Genomic DNA, 16,626 nt, shown 5'->3' with positions numbered 1-16,626 from the left:
GCCCGTAGACCAGAGACGGAAACAAACATGTGGACCTCTCACCTCATGTGTGAGGAGTGGCGATGATACGGCTGTAGCAGTGAGACAGCTGCCTCACTCAAACTGCTCTCAGAAGAGCACGTTAGAGTGGGCCGCTGCAGCGTGGATGTTTTTTCAGATGGCTGGTATTAAGCCTGTGTGTTGTTTCACCACTCTTCTGGTCCGTTCGGGACATTGCCGCTCTCCTGTGTTTAAAACTGACGGTAGTAAGGGGAAACAGAGATATACTCTCAAGAAGAGCTAAAGCCAACCTGAAATCAGAACTTTACCTTGTCACTGGTCGTATTGAGCGTGATTCATCAAACCATACCATTTACAAAAAAATGCCTTGTGATTTTTGATTACTGTGCACCAGTGGGTGGGGAAAATAATATTAACCAATATTATCACCACGCCCACCTATCATTGAGCGAAAATTCTCAGCCAACTCAGAAACCTGACACCGCATTTCTCTCAGACATATACGGTACAGAAGGAAAATGTGGTGTGATTTCTGATTCTCATTGACTTTTATAAGAATGGCTCATATGCCAGTGTTTCCCACATAGAGGCTATATTTGGGTGACTCCCCTCTAAATATGCTGAAGGCAGCCCAAGGATATTTCTAATTCTAGCGCAATATGATTTCCATTTTTGTCCCATTTCAGCAATTTCCAAGAAGAAAAAAGATTTTATGATTTTATGACTTAACTAGGGCACACAGTGTCACTGATGCAAAGCATCACTCCTTTTACCTGAGGTCATTTCCAGAACCTAAACCTGAACCTAAACTTTAGCCCATGAGGTGCTTCACAACTGAAAATGCCTTTGATACCCAAATAAGTAAACAAATGCTATGATAATTTGGGTATCCAAATATACTTATCACCCCCCCCCCACCACCTCCCAACGGTGCTCCCACCAGACCTGTGGGAAACACTGTATGCTCAATATTTTATTGCATAATTTTGTCCTTCTGTGCCATCATAATTGACGCATCCATTTAGATGCCACAGTACATTAGCAATAATCACATCGTACCTAGAGTGAAACTGAAGAGTTGCTTCCAGTTGAAACAGGTCTAACTGTGTGACCTTTCTTCTTTATAGGAAATATATAACATTTAAATCAGTGATACGCTCTATTTATGTGTTTTAAAGTGCTCATATCATTGAAACCCAAATTTCCCTTCACTGCCCAAATCAAATATGGACACTAAGCTGCAAAAACAGCCCTGTTTGTTTCTGTGATGTTACAAGAATCAATTTATTTACATATATCCACTTATTCAGCCTACAGAAATTTAGACCTACTCATTCACACTGAAGTTCAGATCTGAGTGCGTTTTAAATGAGGCACAATAGAAGACAGAGCTCATTCATTAAGGCGCCATTTAGTTCTAAGGCATAAAGAAAGGTTGGAAAATGGCCATGTAAAAAGGAATTAGGAACATTTTGGTACATAAAACCACCCCAATGTTATAAATGGATCTCAAGAAAAAAATAAAATACAATGAAATTGCAGGATGTGGGCCTTTTAACAAAAATGGAGTTGAAGGTTGAATGGGATGTTGGCCATTGCTCTGTACAGCTTTTCCAATCTTGCATCAGTTGCTGAGAAAAAATACATTTATGGGCAAAGCATGGTTCATTTATGAATTGCCTTATGCATATTTTTTCAGCCAGTCTTACTCTTTTTATAATTTCCATAACTGTGGAACACGAGTTAGGTTCATATGTTGCAACGCAAAAACATCCACTTTTTGTGAGATTAAAGAATCAGCTCTGCTGCTGAGCTAAAATTCCACATCTAGTATTCATTTAGTATCCGTTATCTCCTCAGCCCCTCTAATCAGGGCGAGGGAAATTAAAGATTTGTGCGCTCATTAAATTTCCATGAGTAGTTTGCTTTCCTTCCTCTTGGACACAGGAGCCGAAGGAAGCCTATTACAGCGTGGTCAGGGCTGCGGTAGTTTAAGAGCCATGGCTAAAACGCTCTGGTTTCCCCGCCGGCGATTTCAGTCTGCCTAAACGCATTACAGGTGATGACCAGCCAGCAGATGTCAGCTGTGGCAGGTGAGTCTAGGGAACGGCGCTTTTGTCAAATCGTCTTATCTCGTATCTTTAAAAACATGCCGGAAGGCCTGGCCTTGAGGTTATGATCTATTATTGAAATCATTCTAATCACTCAAGCTCGGCTTCCTCTGGCTAGCGCTGCCAGTTTTAGGCTGTCCCGGTCTCGGTGATGATGGGTTCTAGTGTAAATTCTCTCTGATTTTAGGTGTATCTTCATTCAGCGTTTGACATGACATGTCAGTAGCGAGCCGGATGGTGCTGGTTGCAGCGTGAGTGCTTTTTGAAGCTGCTGGGGTTAGTTAGCTCTCCAGGAAGACTCTGTCTCTCATTGACAGCTTTGCTCTTGTTGAAAATCTCCTGGAAGTTGTCCAGCGTTTCTGACAGCTGCTTTTTTTAAACACATGATTGTAATTCTACAGGCTTATTTAGTTGTTGTCTGTTTAATACATGATGTATTTGTCAAGTTTTTTAAGGAGCAGTGCTTTGTATTGTTGGGAGGTTTTATTTTACTGTAATAAAGTAGATTTTTTTGCAATAAAGTCCCTGGAGAGTTTAAAGATTGGTCTCATGCTGTAGATATATTACTGAGTGGTCAAGATAAAGTTTAGATGGACTAAAACTAAAGCATACGTCCTCTGCCCAAGCGAGGGGGTCATCTCAGGGTCAGCTCATTTCAACAAACCAAACGAGCTAAGCCTCAATGATAGGCTTTTTGGAAATGGAAACGGTTTCAGATGGAATCTCATACATAGAAGACTAGTGTGAACGACAACCACTGCATGTGACCCTCTGAGCCACGATACCACATCGGTATGTTGCACAGTTTTTTAAGCGTGGAATATGTGAAGGAGACAGTTCTTATCTGCGTCAAGCTAAACTTGCACTGAATGTAAGCTTTATTCTCCTCACTCCCTCGCTACGCCTCCCTTCCCTTAGTGAGTTCCAGCATGCGGTCTGTCTGCGACGCCGAGGACAACACTGGAACAATAATGCATTACGGGGTTCCGTCTAACCTTGTTAAAGAGATCCTCGCCCACCAGCACTTCTTCCGCCAGCGCCTGAGGATGCTAATGAATTTAAAGAACACTTACGACGAATATGGAGGGCTTTTACCCTGTTAAAGGCGGCGGACTGTGAGGAGCCTCGTCTCTCCTCTCGTTCCGGGCCTCCTCACCTCACCCCCCCACCCCCACCCCCCTGCTTCACTCAGATGAGGATCTGACCCAAACAGATAATGGGTTGTTCAATCTATGCAATTCGATTTCCATCGAACAGGGCCTGGGTAAGTGAGTTGTGGAGGGGTCTTAACAAATTGGATTTAGACAATGGGTGAAAAATGGAGAATTCGTTTTTATGTGTGAGTGTATTTACGCCCCATCAACACGCAATTGAGGTTATTGTGGTAGTTGTGTTGGGTGACATTCTACATGGGATTTTATTCATACATCCCTGGCATGCCAGGCCAGCTACTCTGTTTTTGATCTGAAACTGCCTGCTGAAGTAGATTTGGCGCTATTTACCACCTGTCCTAACCAAACTCTTGCGTTCAGGTTTATCCCACCGGAACTGCGCATATTATTGTCAACAAGATGCAGGGTTTCTGGGGCGCAGAGGAAGGGCTTTACAACTTGTCATCTTTAAGAAGACTCCCTATATCTTTTAACCAGCTTAATGTTAATGGCTAGCAGCTTTACAGGCGATTAGCGCTCAGGTCCTCCAGAACAGTATGCGGGGACAGAGAGCTGAGAAAGTTCTCTGAGTCTGCGCATAGACATGGCGCGCTTCGAAAAAAAGAAAAAATGTGTGCCGACGCTCCATAGACTGCTGTCGCTCCACCATCAGATCTTAAGTCTGGAGATACAGTTGTGAGTCGTCCGTGCGTGAAACACCTTTAACGGTTAGTTGTCTATGCTTTGGAAAAGAAGTAGAGAAGTTAGGAAATGCCTCAATGTAAATGCGCTCTGCCAAGTTTGGCTCAGTCACCTACAATGACATCCTGATCACCTGCAGTCACCTTCTGGTCTCAGTCGATCATGCTTAACGTCTTGCCAATCATTTCCTCAAGCCTGCCTATGTCAAGCTTTCCAGTGCACTCTGTCACAAGAGTCTGATTGAGAAGTGCTGACTGGTTGTCTGGGTAATTACTGACTAACCACCATGGATTATATAAGACACTATACCTGGATGGAAGACATATCTCTGAGTCAGAAAAGCTTCTAAAAACAGCTCCCGTCTCACAATGCCTCGGTGCAATTACATTAATTTATAACTGGACCAGCGCAATCTTTTGTGGCAAGCGGGACGGCGGGCCTTCAATGTTTACGTTTGAATTTCATAATGGTTTTTCAGCAGTTACATTATTTCCAGGCAATGGAGCGTAAGTGGATTAGAGCGGTGACAAGGGAGGAGGGAGGTTGACTCCAGCCTCATGGACCCTCCCATTGAGGAAGAGGGAGAGGTAAAGGAAATTAAACAGACCTGTGCTGCACCTGTCTGGGCACACATACCGTCTGTCTTCCCTTTTTGGGTGGCCTCTGTTGCACGGCGCTTTTGAGGAAAAACCTGAGCCTGCCTGCGTTTAGCATCAGAAGGGTTTGGCCAACAAGGCGTGTCGTCGTCTTCTCTGGTGGCTGTCTGGACATGACCATAAGCAGTCAGCCAGCCAGGAAAGGCCAAGCCAGGGGACAATAACCAGTTCAGAACGCAGCGTCTGGCCAGGCTTTTAGAATGCTGGTATGTACCCATGCAAAAGCATTTGTCCTGTTGCATGTTCATCTGCTTTTAGAACTGCTGAGCTAATTGTATACTGTTCTATGCAATATCTGAATGCTGGTACTGGAGTCCACACAGTTTGATTGAAATCTGCTGTAGGCACTTGCCCGCTCTTGGACAGGTACCGCTCATCAAACTGTGAATCGTTCTTTCCGCTGGCTACCTGTGGTGAAACCTCTAGGAAAGCTTACGTGATCCAAGTACAATCAAATGGCCTGTTTATTTGTAAGCAGCCTGTTCTAGAAGGTCACTACAACAGTTAGCGTTTGATCAGAGTCTCTTTGGTGAACCTCCTGCAGTATATTCGCTCCTTACTGTTCCAGGAAGGAATGATCTATCTGTGAAGATTGACCACAGATAATGCGACCATGTGTTCCCTCCAGTCATCTTTGTTTTTTGTCAAGGCATTTCCCTGTGTAATTTTGGAGAATTTAACACTAGACTGCTGGGAAGGGGGAATGGCGCTGTAGGGTTCCTGGAAAGATCTTCCTCTTAGAGCAGTAATTAGTGGCCACAGCTCCTCTGGAACTTTTATAGTGTCCAAGGCTCTACCCAAGGGCCAACTGCGCGCTCACTCATTTACTGCATGGAAAAAGGTAATGGTGCTCTCTTATCTTGCTCCAGCAAACAAGAGATTTGTGTCGCCACATAACGCTGGTGCATATCCACTCTTTAGCCTTTTAGCACCTGTACCCAGACAATTCCATAATTGAAGCTGGAGTTGGTGTGTTAATATTGTAGTCCGTTTCATTTGCCATTAATTAATATAAATGAATGTATTCTTGGTGGAAGCGTTTGTACCCGGCAAGTGTTGTGTGTAAGAAAATTGCACTTGGTCTCAAACCTTGTCTAGCTGTCCAAGTCACTCAGAACAGTGTGGACCTCTAATAGGACTGTATGGATCCATTCTGTGAGATGCTTATTTACACTGTAGATAGCACTTTGATTCCCTTTGCATCAACTTCAACAGGTAATCAATGTCATTAATGTCACACTCACTCAAGGCAAATGTCTTCAAATGGGCATTCTCGCTAAACGTCTCGGAGCACTCAAGATTTTACCTTGCTGTGCATTTTCCTTCATTATCCAACACAGCAAAGCATAGCACAGCTCAACGTGGTGAAATAATATATTTCACTTTTACTTTTTTCTGCAGCGCTGCAGGCTTATCAACCTCCCATCAGCTTTTATACGGTAGGAACAACAGGAAAACCCAAGAGGACGAGCTACGCTCTTTTTATTTATGTATCTATTTCTGTATTTATTTATTACTCCCTTTGCTAACGGAGGCCTGCGATGCGTGCTGCCGCTCCATCTGGATGTGAGCTGCATAACAACAGATTCTTTTGTTTAAAAAGAAAGGAAAAAGGAAGTAGATGCTGCATTTCAAAGCTGACGATTTTCTCTGCTTTTATTTTCCCAAACCTAATATTTGAACTTGAAAATAAGTAGCAGTGTTAATGGATGTGTCACAGTACAGCGTCTCGTCATGTGACTGTCTCTGCATTAATTGTATGGTAAGCGTTTCATTCCAGTTCATAGGCAGGCGGCAGCCTCTCCACACTTTTCTACCTCCTGCAGGGCGCACATATGTGCTCTGGTGCGCATGCGTATCTGTGAGGGATAGATTGTCCAAGGTGTTCTAAAAAACAGTGGACGTCAGAACGTTCAGTCTGAGCTCTCTCTCGGTGACCTCCATGGATGGCGGCGCCAGCACACCCCTTTGCTATCTATCCCAGGACGCTCATGTCTCTCTGTAGGCCCTCCCTTAAAGAAATGGACATGCTAACTTGGCTAGCATGCTAACAATGAATTAAAGGTCTTAGATGTCAGTTAACACCTGATCATAGGTGGCATTGACTTTCATTCTTTGTCAGCAATATAGTTTTTCCACTGAACTACTCCCTTAAATCGCCCCCGGTGCCTGCACTTGTTCTTCTGTGAGCCTTTTGGCCGCATTTCCAGTTGGTCTGAAGGCCTGAGTCGTGCCAACGGTATTTGAATCTTAAGGGCTAGGCTGAGCCAAACAAAGCTCTGCACAGGTGGGCTGCAGGCTTCCCCACATCCAGCCTCAAAGCCCCCCTCCAGGAGCTTGCTTCACCATCCGTCACACGTGAGGCGCAGCTGGGACCGCTCGCAGCTGCATACATGAGTGGTGTGGTGAGGAAATATGAGTGCTACTGGTAACAGTGCTGTTAATGCAAGAAACCATATCTTTTTGGCACCGAAAGACATGATAGACTGCTTTTTGTGGTATTTCAGTTTTCTTTCTCAGTGATTCGATCGGCCTTTATGGCTTTGGGTTGTTTTTCATGGTAACTTAGATGAAGCCACAAATATGTCGTATATCTATCTGGCAAATATTGCAAGAATTCCCACTAAAATTAGCACATTCATCTGTTGCCACATTGGCCTTGATTCTGGATGCAGGAGGGTGGTGAGCAGCACTGGCTGTGTTGCGTCACCAGTTTGACTCTGGCTCTGGAAGTGCCGCCCACTTCCCCCATGCCCCTCCCACTTACTAGGAAATGATTCCTGGCCTTTTGCATTGAACAGATTTCTGTTTTGTTGAGTTTTCTGTTAGCATAATTATCAGTTTAGGTTGGAACTACAGTTGTATGCAAAAGTTTGGGTGCCCCCAGTCCTCTGACATGTTTTTGTTGATTTTCCAGTGAAAATCAGTCCACATTTAATTACTCTTTTATTTGCTGGATTCACATTGGCAAAAAAAAAAAAGACCTGTGCAAAAGTCTTTTTTTTCCAAAACGTTGCACTGAGCAAATAAATAGAAATTGTGCACTCAAAATGCAGATTTGCAGAAAAGTTATGCAAAGTTATACAGAAAAGTACAGAAAAATGTCATAGTTTATTCCCTGTAAAGGATTCATTTAGTTTCACTTAGAAAATCAACAAAATGTGTAATTTGTTGATTTTGCATGGTGTTATTTACACACACCTACATACATCATCTTACTCCAATCAAACACATTTCATAACATGAACTGAAGTTGGATTTAGAATCAGATGGTATGTGTAGTGGGATCCTGGAGACCCTTATGCGCTAACATATCAGACAATTATCAAGCCTGACCTAATTTAGGGCTCTTTAAGAATAGAAAACACAAACTTAGCAAATATGGTCAACAGGTTGAGAATATAAGGACATTCAGAATGATAAATAATATTTAGTTGACACATCACATTTTTGCGTGTCTTCCCTACTTGATTTCTTTAGTGTTTACGAACCACATTTTTAATGTATTGACTGTCAACAGGTTTGCTCGGTTTGAGGTTGAATCACCTGTTGGTCTTCCGCTGCTCCAAACACAGATGGTGAAGGAGTGTCAGCACTGAATTGGTGTGGGCATGTGGCCCAAATATCTGGGTCATTGTGTTGTTGATAGGGATGAGAAGTATCGAGTGGTTTAAGGTGCGATTATGCTGATAGTCTCCTCTGCGCGATAAGCAGCCACTGATGTCCTTAGCGGAGCTGTCAGGTCCAACCTGTGTGCCTCTGCTTGGGATAGCTGACTCAGGCGGCCGGGTGTTAGCTTGAGCCCTGACGCAGATTATGACCTTGGCCGGCAGTCGGGGGAGGCCTCATTAGCGGCCCTCGTTGGGACAGCCCAGGAAAAAGTGTGCTAATTACCTCGCTAACAATGTCCTTGCTCAGTGGGCTTACAGCAGAGCCTCTGCCCGAGGATAATAACCTGCCTGAACTGCCAGGGCGAAGGCTACAGCACGGATCTTCTGGGTGGATTAACGCTCTGCCGAAGGCGGGGGGATATGGGGGCTGAGGAGACTTATGTGGCTAGAGCCGAGTAGCCCTTTAATGTAAAGGTTAAGTGCACACGTCAATCATTTACGAGGCAGAATGTCATCGTTTCACTCACGGTAAACTTGAAAAGTGATCGAAATGCTTAATATTTGAAAAAGACCTGAATAATGCATACATCTGATTGCTGATGCAAAAGTAGACTCATTGATGTTCTCATTTATTTGAAATGTTCTGCTGTTGCTGTATTCTAATGAGTTTTTTCCAGTCAGCGTATTGGGTGAAATCAATGCAGTTGTCACGATGTGTATTGAAAGGCTCGGATTTGTTTTTCCTTCTTCTTTTCCTTCTGAAAATTCTTGCCTCAGCCATCATAGTAATGACCTGAGAGCATGCCAGGCTCAAAACGTTTGTTTTTCTCACTATGGATATTCTGACTGTCGAGACGTCCCTGGTTAATTCATATAAAATCTATAATAATGTAGAATTGTTTAAACAGTGAATAGATTTTTGGTCCACTGGACAACATTCGTAATCAGTTGACAGGTTTAACAGTGGTGCAGTGCACTGAAATACTCTTCTCAGAATTAGTTGTGTGTGTTTTTCATTTTTCACTAGTCCAGAAAAAGTGAAGTGAGGACTAATGAAGGCTACGTTTATTCTATATTCCTAAAGGGCTCATATCATACATTCCTAAGGGTTTTATTTTTTCTTTTATAACCTGTATGTAGTCTTATGTAACAACAGCTATAGTCCTTATATTTTACATGGCCGTTTTCCACACTCTCTGTATTCCTTACAATAAACTGTGTTTAAAATGTCCTGAGCCTTTAAGACTGATATATCATCACTGTCAGAAACCTCATACATTAAAAAGGTAACTTCACAGGAGAAGGAATAAACATTCTTAACTTTCACGTTAAAGGAACAAGATTGTATTTAATGTCTTTTTTTTTTTAATTTTATTTATAATTTTACATTTATAACATAAACAGAAACATTTTGAATACAGTCCCATATCCCACCCCAATCCAACATCCAGACAAAAAAATAAATAAATAAAAAAATAAATAAAAGGAGGGAGAGGATGAAAGAAAAACATAACTAAGGTCCCTTTAACTTGTCTAAAACTTATTCCACATCAAATGAAAATGTCTCTGAGCTTTTTTATCACAGCATCTCAGTCTCTCCATCTGGACAATGTGTGTCATCTCAGACAGCCATCTTTTAAAACAAGGGGCTGAGGATGATTTCCAGTTAAGAAGAATGACCTTTTTGGCAGCGACCATACTGGTCATTAGAACCTGCTGCTGAATTTGGGAAAAATCAACCGTAGACTCAGAATAGCCACAACAACAGTTAAAAAAAAGATATTTTATCAAATCATGTAAGACTGGACAGAACCAAAACTGATGAGCCAAGATCTGCAATCTCACTCCTGTCACAAGTATTTGATGTCATTTTTAACCATTTCTGTTGCTCTGTTTGTCAAAAATTTTGACACTTTTCAAATTATGAAAAAAAGCTAATCAAAATGGAGATTCACGGTTTTGTTTTGACAGCGATGATATGTCCGTTCTGTTTGAGTGCCGTGTATGCTGTCTCAATCGAAAAGCCATCCAGGCTGAAACACTCCTTATAACTTCAGCGTGAGTGGGGGGTAGCTAAACTGCTTTAGACTGAAAAGGTGAATTTTCAGTCATGTGCATTTGAATAGCCCTGGTTAAGTTACATGTTTTATTGATTTTCTAAGTGAGAATGAGTTAGCACACATTTTCTACAGAGAGAACACTTAAATATGACATTCCTCTGAGAGGTGTAGCACACAATTTCTATTTATTTTCCAAGTTTGGAATGTTGGAAAGGCCATGTTCACACAGGCCATGTTTCTTTATTCGTTCAATATGTTATATTCAGCAAAAAAAAAAAACAGTAAATGTGCATTAAAGTATGTGGAAGTGTGTTCTCTGTAGGGGATGCGTTAACTTATTTTCACTTGGAAAATCAACAGAACGTGTATTTTGTCTCAAACCTTTGCATAGGACTGTATGACAAAAAAAACTGAAATAAATGGGCTGTCTTGCTTACTTGCTGTATATGGAACTTTAACAATGCTTACATACTACATCCAACACATATTTTTTTAAAAAAAGTGGAAAATTAGGCCTTCCGTCATAAGGGCCCTTTAATTCATGGTTAAATGTGATAGGAGCCTCCAGCTTATAAAACTTCTGAAGTTCTAGGGAAGTACAGTGATATACAACATATGGTTGTGAGAGTTTTATTGTCCAGTAAATGGTTGTAAGAACATTAATGTAGTTAAATGTGGAGCATTTTGTTTGAAGTGTACTTAGATAAGAGTACCTTTCTCTTTAAAACATCTAAGTAAAGGTCTTGAACAATAATCCAATTCTGGCATTTAATGGCATTTATTATCTTCAAATATTCACCAAAATTTGTTTGCATGTCCTAAATAGCACCTGTTCTGCTTTATGCTAATAAGAGTTTCACTGTTGACAAAAATGAGCACTGCAGTCCAGCACATCATGACCAATAAGACTCTTCTGCCAAGGTTTTAAACTCTAACTGAAAGATGAATTGTCAGGCGGGCTTGGTGAGGGAGCAGAAATTCCTTTGCCTGTGCCGTACTGTCTGTAGCCTCGCTGAAAGTGTGACAGGCTGACATTACGGAGGCACAGCCTGTAATCTGAGCGCTGTAAAACCAGCATTTCAGCTGCCACAAACAGCGGGGCCACTGGCCTGCCACGGCAAAATGGTGGCGGACGAGACGGGCTGCCGTAGCCGACGACAGCCAGTTAAAAACGCCGCGGAGACCTCCCTCATGGCGAGCGTGGGCCGCGAGCCTGGCAGCCACGGAGAGAGGGGTACGCGTCTGGTGCTGGCTGAATTCTAATCGGGTATTCCACATCGTTATACTGCATAAGGAGATCAGAGCTTTAATCAGATTGCTTTGAAATACGTTCATGACATACTTCCCCCCACCTCGTCCATCCGCTGTCCACGGGCCCATCAGTGGCCCAGGCACAGCTAATGATGCCCTGGGTTAATGATGGGGATGAGAGGGGGAGGGTGGATGAATGGAAGGATGGACGTGTCCAGTCCTAATCTGTACGACCGTACCCTTTGGCCTTGAAGGATGTACTGGGCAGAGGTCTGGGTGGCAGAACGAGGCGAGGCTGTGCGGCCGATCTCGGGTCAGTTGGGTGCCCTAAGCTGTCGTTCTCTTGCTCAGTAAAGCAGCTCTATGGTGTACACTGTTAACATGAAATGGCTTGGACATACAGTTCTAGGAAACCTTTGGATTACAACGGAACCTTGGCATTACAGCCGTGTGCAAAAGTTTGGGCACGCCTAGTCAAATGCCATGTTTTGTTGATTTAATAAGTGAAAATTAGTGAACATCCTCTACAGAGAACACACTTCTGCACATTTTAATGCACAATCACTGTTAATTTGCTAAATTTAACATATTGGAATAATAGTAAAGCATAAAGTGTGGCTTGTGCAAAAGTTATGGCACATTTTATATGTATTGTTTGTATTGTATTATGTATTGTTTCAAACTGAAATATTTTCAGAAAAAATGCCATATTAAAGTTAAATTCCAGGAAAAGGATGTGTCAACAATTTTTAGTGTTAACAAAACATATAATTTGACTGGGGGTGTTCAGACCTTTGCATAAGATGGTATGTGGGGGGTCTTTAAACTCTAACAAAGTTCTTCACTTGCAAACTTGTTTACAAACATGAGTCTTTAAAGAACCATCCATTAAAAAGTTCTTTAGGAAATAATAAGTGGTTCTTTTACACTTTTATATTTTTGGTATTTTTGGTAAAATTCATGTCAATTTTCCATCTAAAACACTGAATGCCAGTACATACAGTCTAGAAAATGGACACTGTTGAGAGGTCTGATGGTGGCCCTTTCTGTTATTCCCAAAGCCGTGTTCGGCAGATGTTTATATGGTCCCTTATCAGTTTGCCTTTGTGCAGTGACAGCTACCTCCGATGGTTTATCCCCTGCTCACTGCCTGCGTCTTCCAATTGATTTCAGCGGGGTGATGCTAAAAACCGTAATCACTTCATTTAAGCTCCTAACCTGCTTAGGAGCCCTGAATGTGTTGATTAGAACATCTTAAGGTTGAAGATGAGACAGGATGAGACTCAAAATTGCTTGATGCAGGAATCTGTCATTGCCTATTACACGCTTTAGATCCAAAAGACAATGGGCACGGTGGCAGGGAGAGGGAGAAATGCAGAAGGTTTCTGCAGGAGCAGAAGAAGCCTGTTAGGCAAAACCTCAGCACCCTGCAGGACAGACGAGAGGGCTTTGGGTGTTCGGTCTGTGGTGTATGTATGGTGTTTTGTTCTATGTGTGAAGGTGTTGGCTGTGGGGTTGTTGCGATATCGCTTTGCGTTGTGTGTGTTTGTGTGCTGGCAGTGAAGCTACGGTGACTCTTACGCAGTTGTTGCTCCTCTGAGGTGGATCGATTCTGTGTTTTTTGAGCTTCACAAATCGATTAGTTGATTATTATGATGTAAAAAGCATTTAAAGCTATATTTCCTGTGCATGCGGTGTGATTTTCTGTTGCTGTGGTCAGTGTGTGAGCAAGGTGACGCTTTGTTATGTTTGAGAGATGTGTGAGATTAGAATTCCCCATCGCCACTCACCATCTCTCTCTCTTTCTTTCTTTTCTCTGTCTCTCTCTCTCTCTCTCTCTCTCTCTCCTTCTCTTTCTCAGTAGTCGTGACAGTGACCTCTCAACGATCATCTCCAACCTGCACCACACCCGACAGCACGGCATGCCTGAGGGCCAGCCCTGCTCTGACATCACCCTCGCCTCCGCACACTCAGGTAGGACACACCTAGAGCTGAGTTCTCTCAGCCTCATAACTCTTAGCGTGCTGGTAATGCTCCACCCCCCGTCTGTTGAGCTGAACCCTTTTTTTTTGTTCTTGTAATGATTAAACCTCTTTAGTGTTAGAATGTTAATTTGCTGTAATTTGCTTGATTGGCCACTGTAAGCTCATTACTCATCCCATTGTGTCCATCTTTAAGTGCATTCCTTAATGCTCCCTCCTCCTTCTCTTAAACCCACTGTTAAACAAGCGTGTGCGCTAAATAGCTTCATTTGCCATTAATCCAGATCTGCAGCGGAACAAGGCAGTACATTATGCATAAATGTAATTGCTAATTGGGCTACACTGTCAAACTTTCAAATGATACCAGCATCCATGACTGAGTTATTTGTGATATGTATCTGAATATTTAAAGAAGGAATAAGCTGTGCTGGCTTCTTTGATTTATGTTGCTGTCAGATCAAAACCTTATAACTCAATTTTTTATTTTTATTTATTTATTTTTATCTTTTACATCGTTTGATGACAGTAGCTGCCTTTTACATTGTGTGAACATTGATGAAACTGTAGAAATAGTCCAAAAATACGTACATTAAAAGGGATTCCACTGATTTTACAACTTTATTTCTGCATGATTCAATGGTTGAGATGTAAAACAAAGTCATACAGAGTGGTTTGACATGAAATGATTCATTGTAGGGGAACTTAGTGACACTGATGTCTTTACAGTGGTGGTGATAGGAACCAGAGGTCAGATGTCTGCAACACACATAAAGCCATTTACCACCCATAACCACCGGTGAACTTACACATCTTCTGAGTTTGTATATCTGACGCTGATGATTGTAATAAATCTGCAAATTAAGTTTTCTTAATGACAGACTTTTTGAAAAATCTGTTGAATTTCCTGTTAACTCACAAAAAAATTAATAAGGTGTCTTATTAGGGTTATAAGGGTCTTATAAGGGTCTCTTAGTAAGTTACCATTTTAGAGAAGGTAGCAAAGATAAGAAATTCTCTAAACACGTAGAACATCTGTATTGAATTAAAATTTAATACTAGAATCGTTCAAAGAGTTGTAGTGACGTCTGTACATTAAACTTCTTCTTGAGGGTCGTGGACTGAAGTTCAGTGCGCATAACCATATGTGCATCAATACACTTAAAATCCTATTATACACAATAAGTCCCCCGTTATCACAGTCAGCACATCATGCCCCCACATCTCTGCAGTCTGGAGCTAATTGCCCCAAAGATTCAAAGGACAGATGAAATCATCCTTATGGGCCGAGTGTTTGGACTGGACAGCAGATCTAACGGGGCGGATTTTCCAAAAGGCGAGTGTAATCTCTCATAAGCTTAATTGAGAAATCTCAATTAACTGGAATCTTAATTGCGGAGGACACAAAGGGATGAGCTGCCCTTGCTGGGGCTGAGGACCGAAATCTGTCAGTTTGAGCATTAAAGGGCGATTTAAGAGGCTCTTTAAGCGGCTCGCTCCGTGTCTGTAAACAAGTCCAATCCGATCACTCGCTGGTCTAATTCTGTCTGCCAGTGAAATTAGAGAGCTTTTCGTCCCTGGGCCGGGTCAAGGGTCAGAGAAGGGCAGGGCAGAGACAGAGGAGGGGGGAGAGGCTGAGGTCAGTGTAGGCGACAGGGAACAGGTATAGCGCATGACCATAGAAAAAAAACAGAAAAACTGCAGATAGGGCTCAGGAGCAGTGAAGGACTGTTATGGGTCAGAATCCCACTCCTTTAAGATCTGCTGCAAAAGAGATCTCTGACATCACAACCATTCACAATGCGGACGCTTTAGGAAATGTTTGAGGGCAAAACTCGGATTTCACCAGTTACTGGTACTATTTAGTACACAGTACTAAATAGTAGACACAGTAATGTTGACACAGTAATGGACTGTTCATTGAGCTTGCTGGACTGAAGCTCATTAGTTTTTATAAGGATGTTGATATAATACAAATATATACACCAAGATTTATGTTGTAATAATTTCTTATCAAGAAGTGCTGTATTTCAATAAATCCAAAGCAAACCAATATTTTACTTTATGAATTTAATAAGTGAGTACTTACTTTAGACCGCTGGGAGAGGCTCCAGCCCCCCCGTGAAGGATAAGCGGCTTAGAGAAATGTGTGTGTTTGTGTGAGTGCTTACTTTATTGTATTTTATCACTTATCTAATATACATCTTTTTACTTTCTTACATTCGTTATTGTCTCTGTGAAACAATTAACAGATTCCATTGAAAGTGCAGATTTTAAACTTCATGTTTGTGCTTATAAACAGAAGATAAGAAAAAACAATCAAAAAGAAGTGCAATATATAATTAAGTATGTAATTACCTAATAATTATGTCAAAATGAAAGTAGTAATGTGTCTCCAGAATAGAGAAAAAAACATTTTTAACTTTAGTTTAAGGTGATGAAACTTTATTCCAAGTAATTACACACATTGTAAATGGCAGCTTTCGTTTTCAGGTAATGCAAAACAAAATAACTAAACAATAACAAAAAAGCAGGAGTAGAGATATGAGGTTGTGTTCTGACAGCGACATTGCATTGCCCTCTTATACTCTTACATTGTGAAAATAATGCAGTCGAGTTTCCAGCCTTCTGCTCGACGCGCCGCCACACACTGACGCATTTCTCCACCCCTAGTGTTCATGTTTTTCAGCAGTTTTTCTAAATTGTTTTGCCACGTTGAGGCAAAAAGGTTGGAGAACGTGCTCCTAATAGAGCAGATCAAAGCAGGCTCCGGTGTTCATTTTTCCATGTTAAACTGCAACTTTTTTTTCCCTTTTTTTTTTTGGTTTCCGTCACACAGTCTCTTTCACTTCCTTTCAAGTCTGACTTTCTGCCGTGAGTATGTGGTTACGGAGCCAGGGAGACAGCGAGGGAGAGAGAGGGAGAGAGAGGGAGGGAGAAAAGAGACGAGACGAGTTGGAAAAGTGGAGGAGAAATGAAGGAGTGGAGTGGAGTGGTGCGCGGTATCGGGGGAGAGCAGACAGTGGAGTCACTCGGGACGGGGTGGAGGGAGAGGGGGGCGGGCCGCCGGGCCGCCGGAGAGGGCCGTTAATTAAATTTGAGGGA

The 16,626-nt window shown here is 42.1% G+C and overlaps 1 protein-coding gene across 8 annotated transcripts in view; it reads left to right on the top strand.

Annotated features, from left to right (window-relative positions):
- The window catches only part of samd11 (sterile alpha motif domain containing 11), an 88,600-nt gene that overhangs the window by 23,790 nt on the left and 48,184 nt on the right, over positions 1-16,626 (top strand). For 7 of the 8 annotated variants that reach the window (XM_036591838.1, XM_036591834.1, XM_036591836.1 and 4 more), the window contains one exon: positions 13,404-13,516. In XM_036591838.1, the coding sequence (XP_036447731.1) occupies positions 13,404-13,516 (113 nt within the window). The remainder of the gene's footprint in view (positions 1-13,403; positions 13,517-16,626) is intronic. The other variant, XM_036591842.1, reaches the window with a different exon arrangement.

This window comes from Colossoma macropomum, unplaced genomic scaffold, assembly GCF_904425465.1.
Source record: "Colossoma macropomum unplaced genomic scaffold, Colossoma_macropomum, whole genome shotgun sequence".
Taxonomy (NCBI): Eukaryota; Metazoa; Chordata; class Actinopteri; order Characiformes; family Serrasalmidae; genus Colossoma; species Colossoma macropomum.
This window is presented reverse-complemented; position numbering and strand designations above follow the sequence as displayed.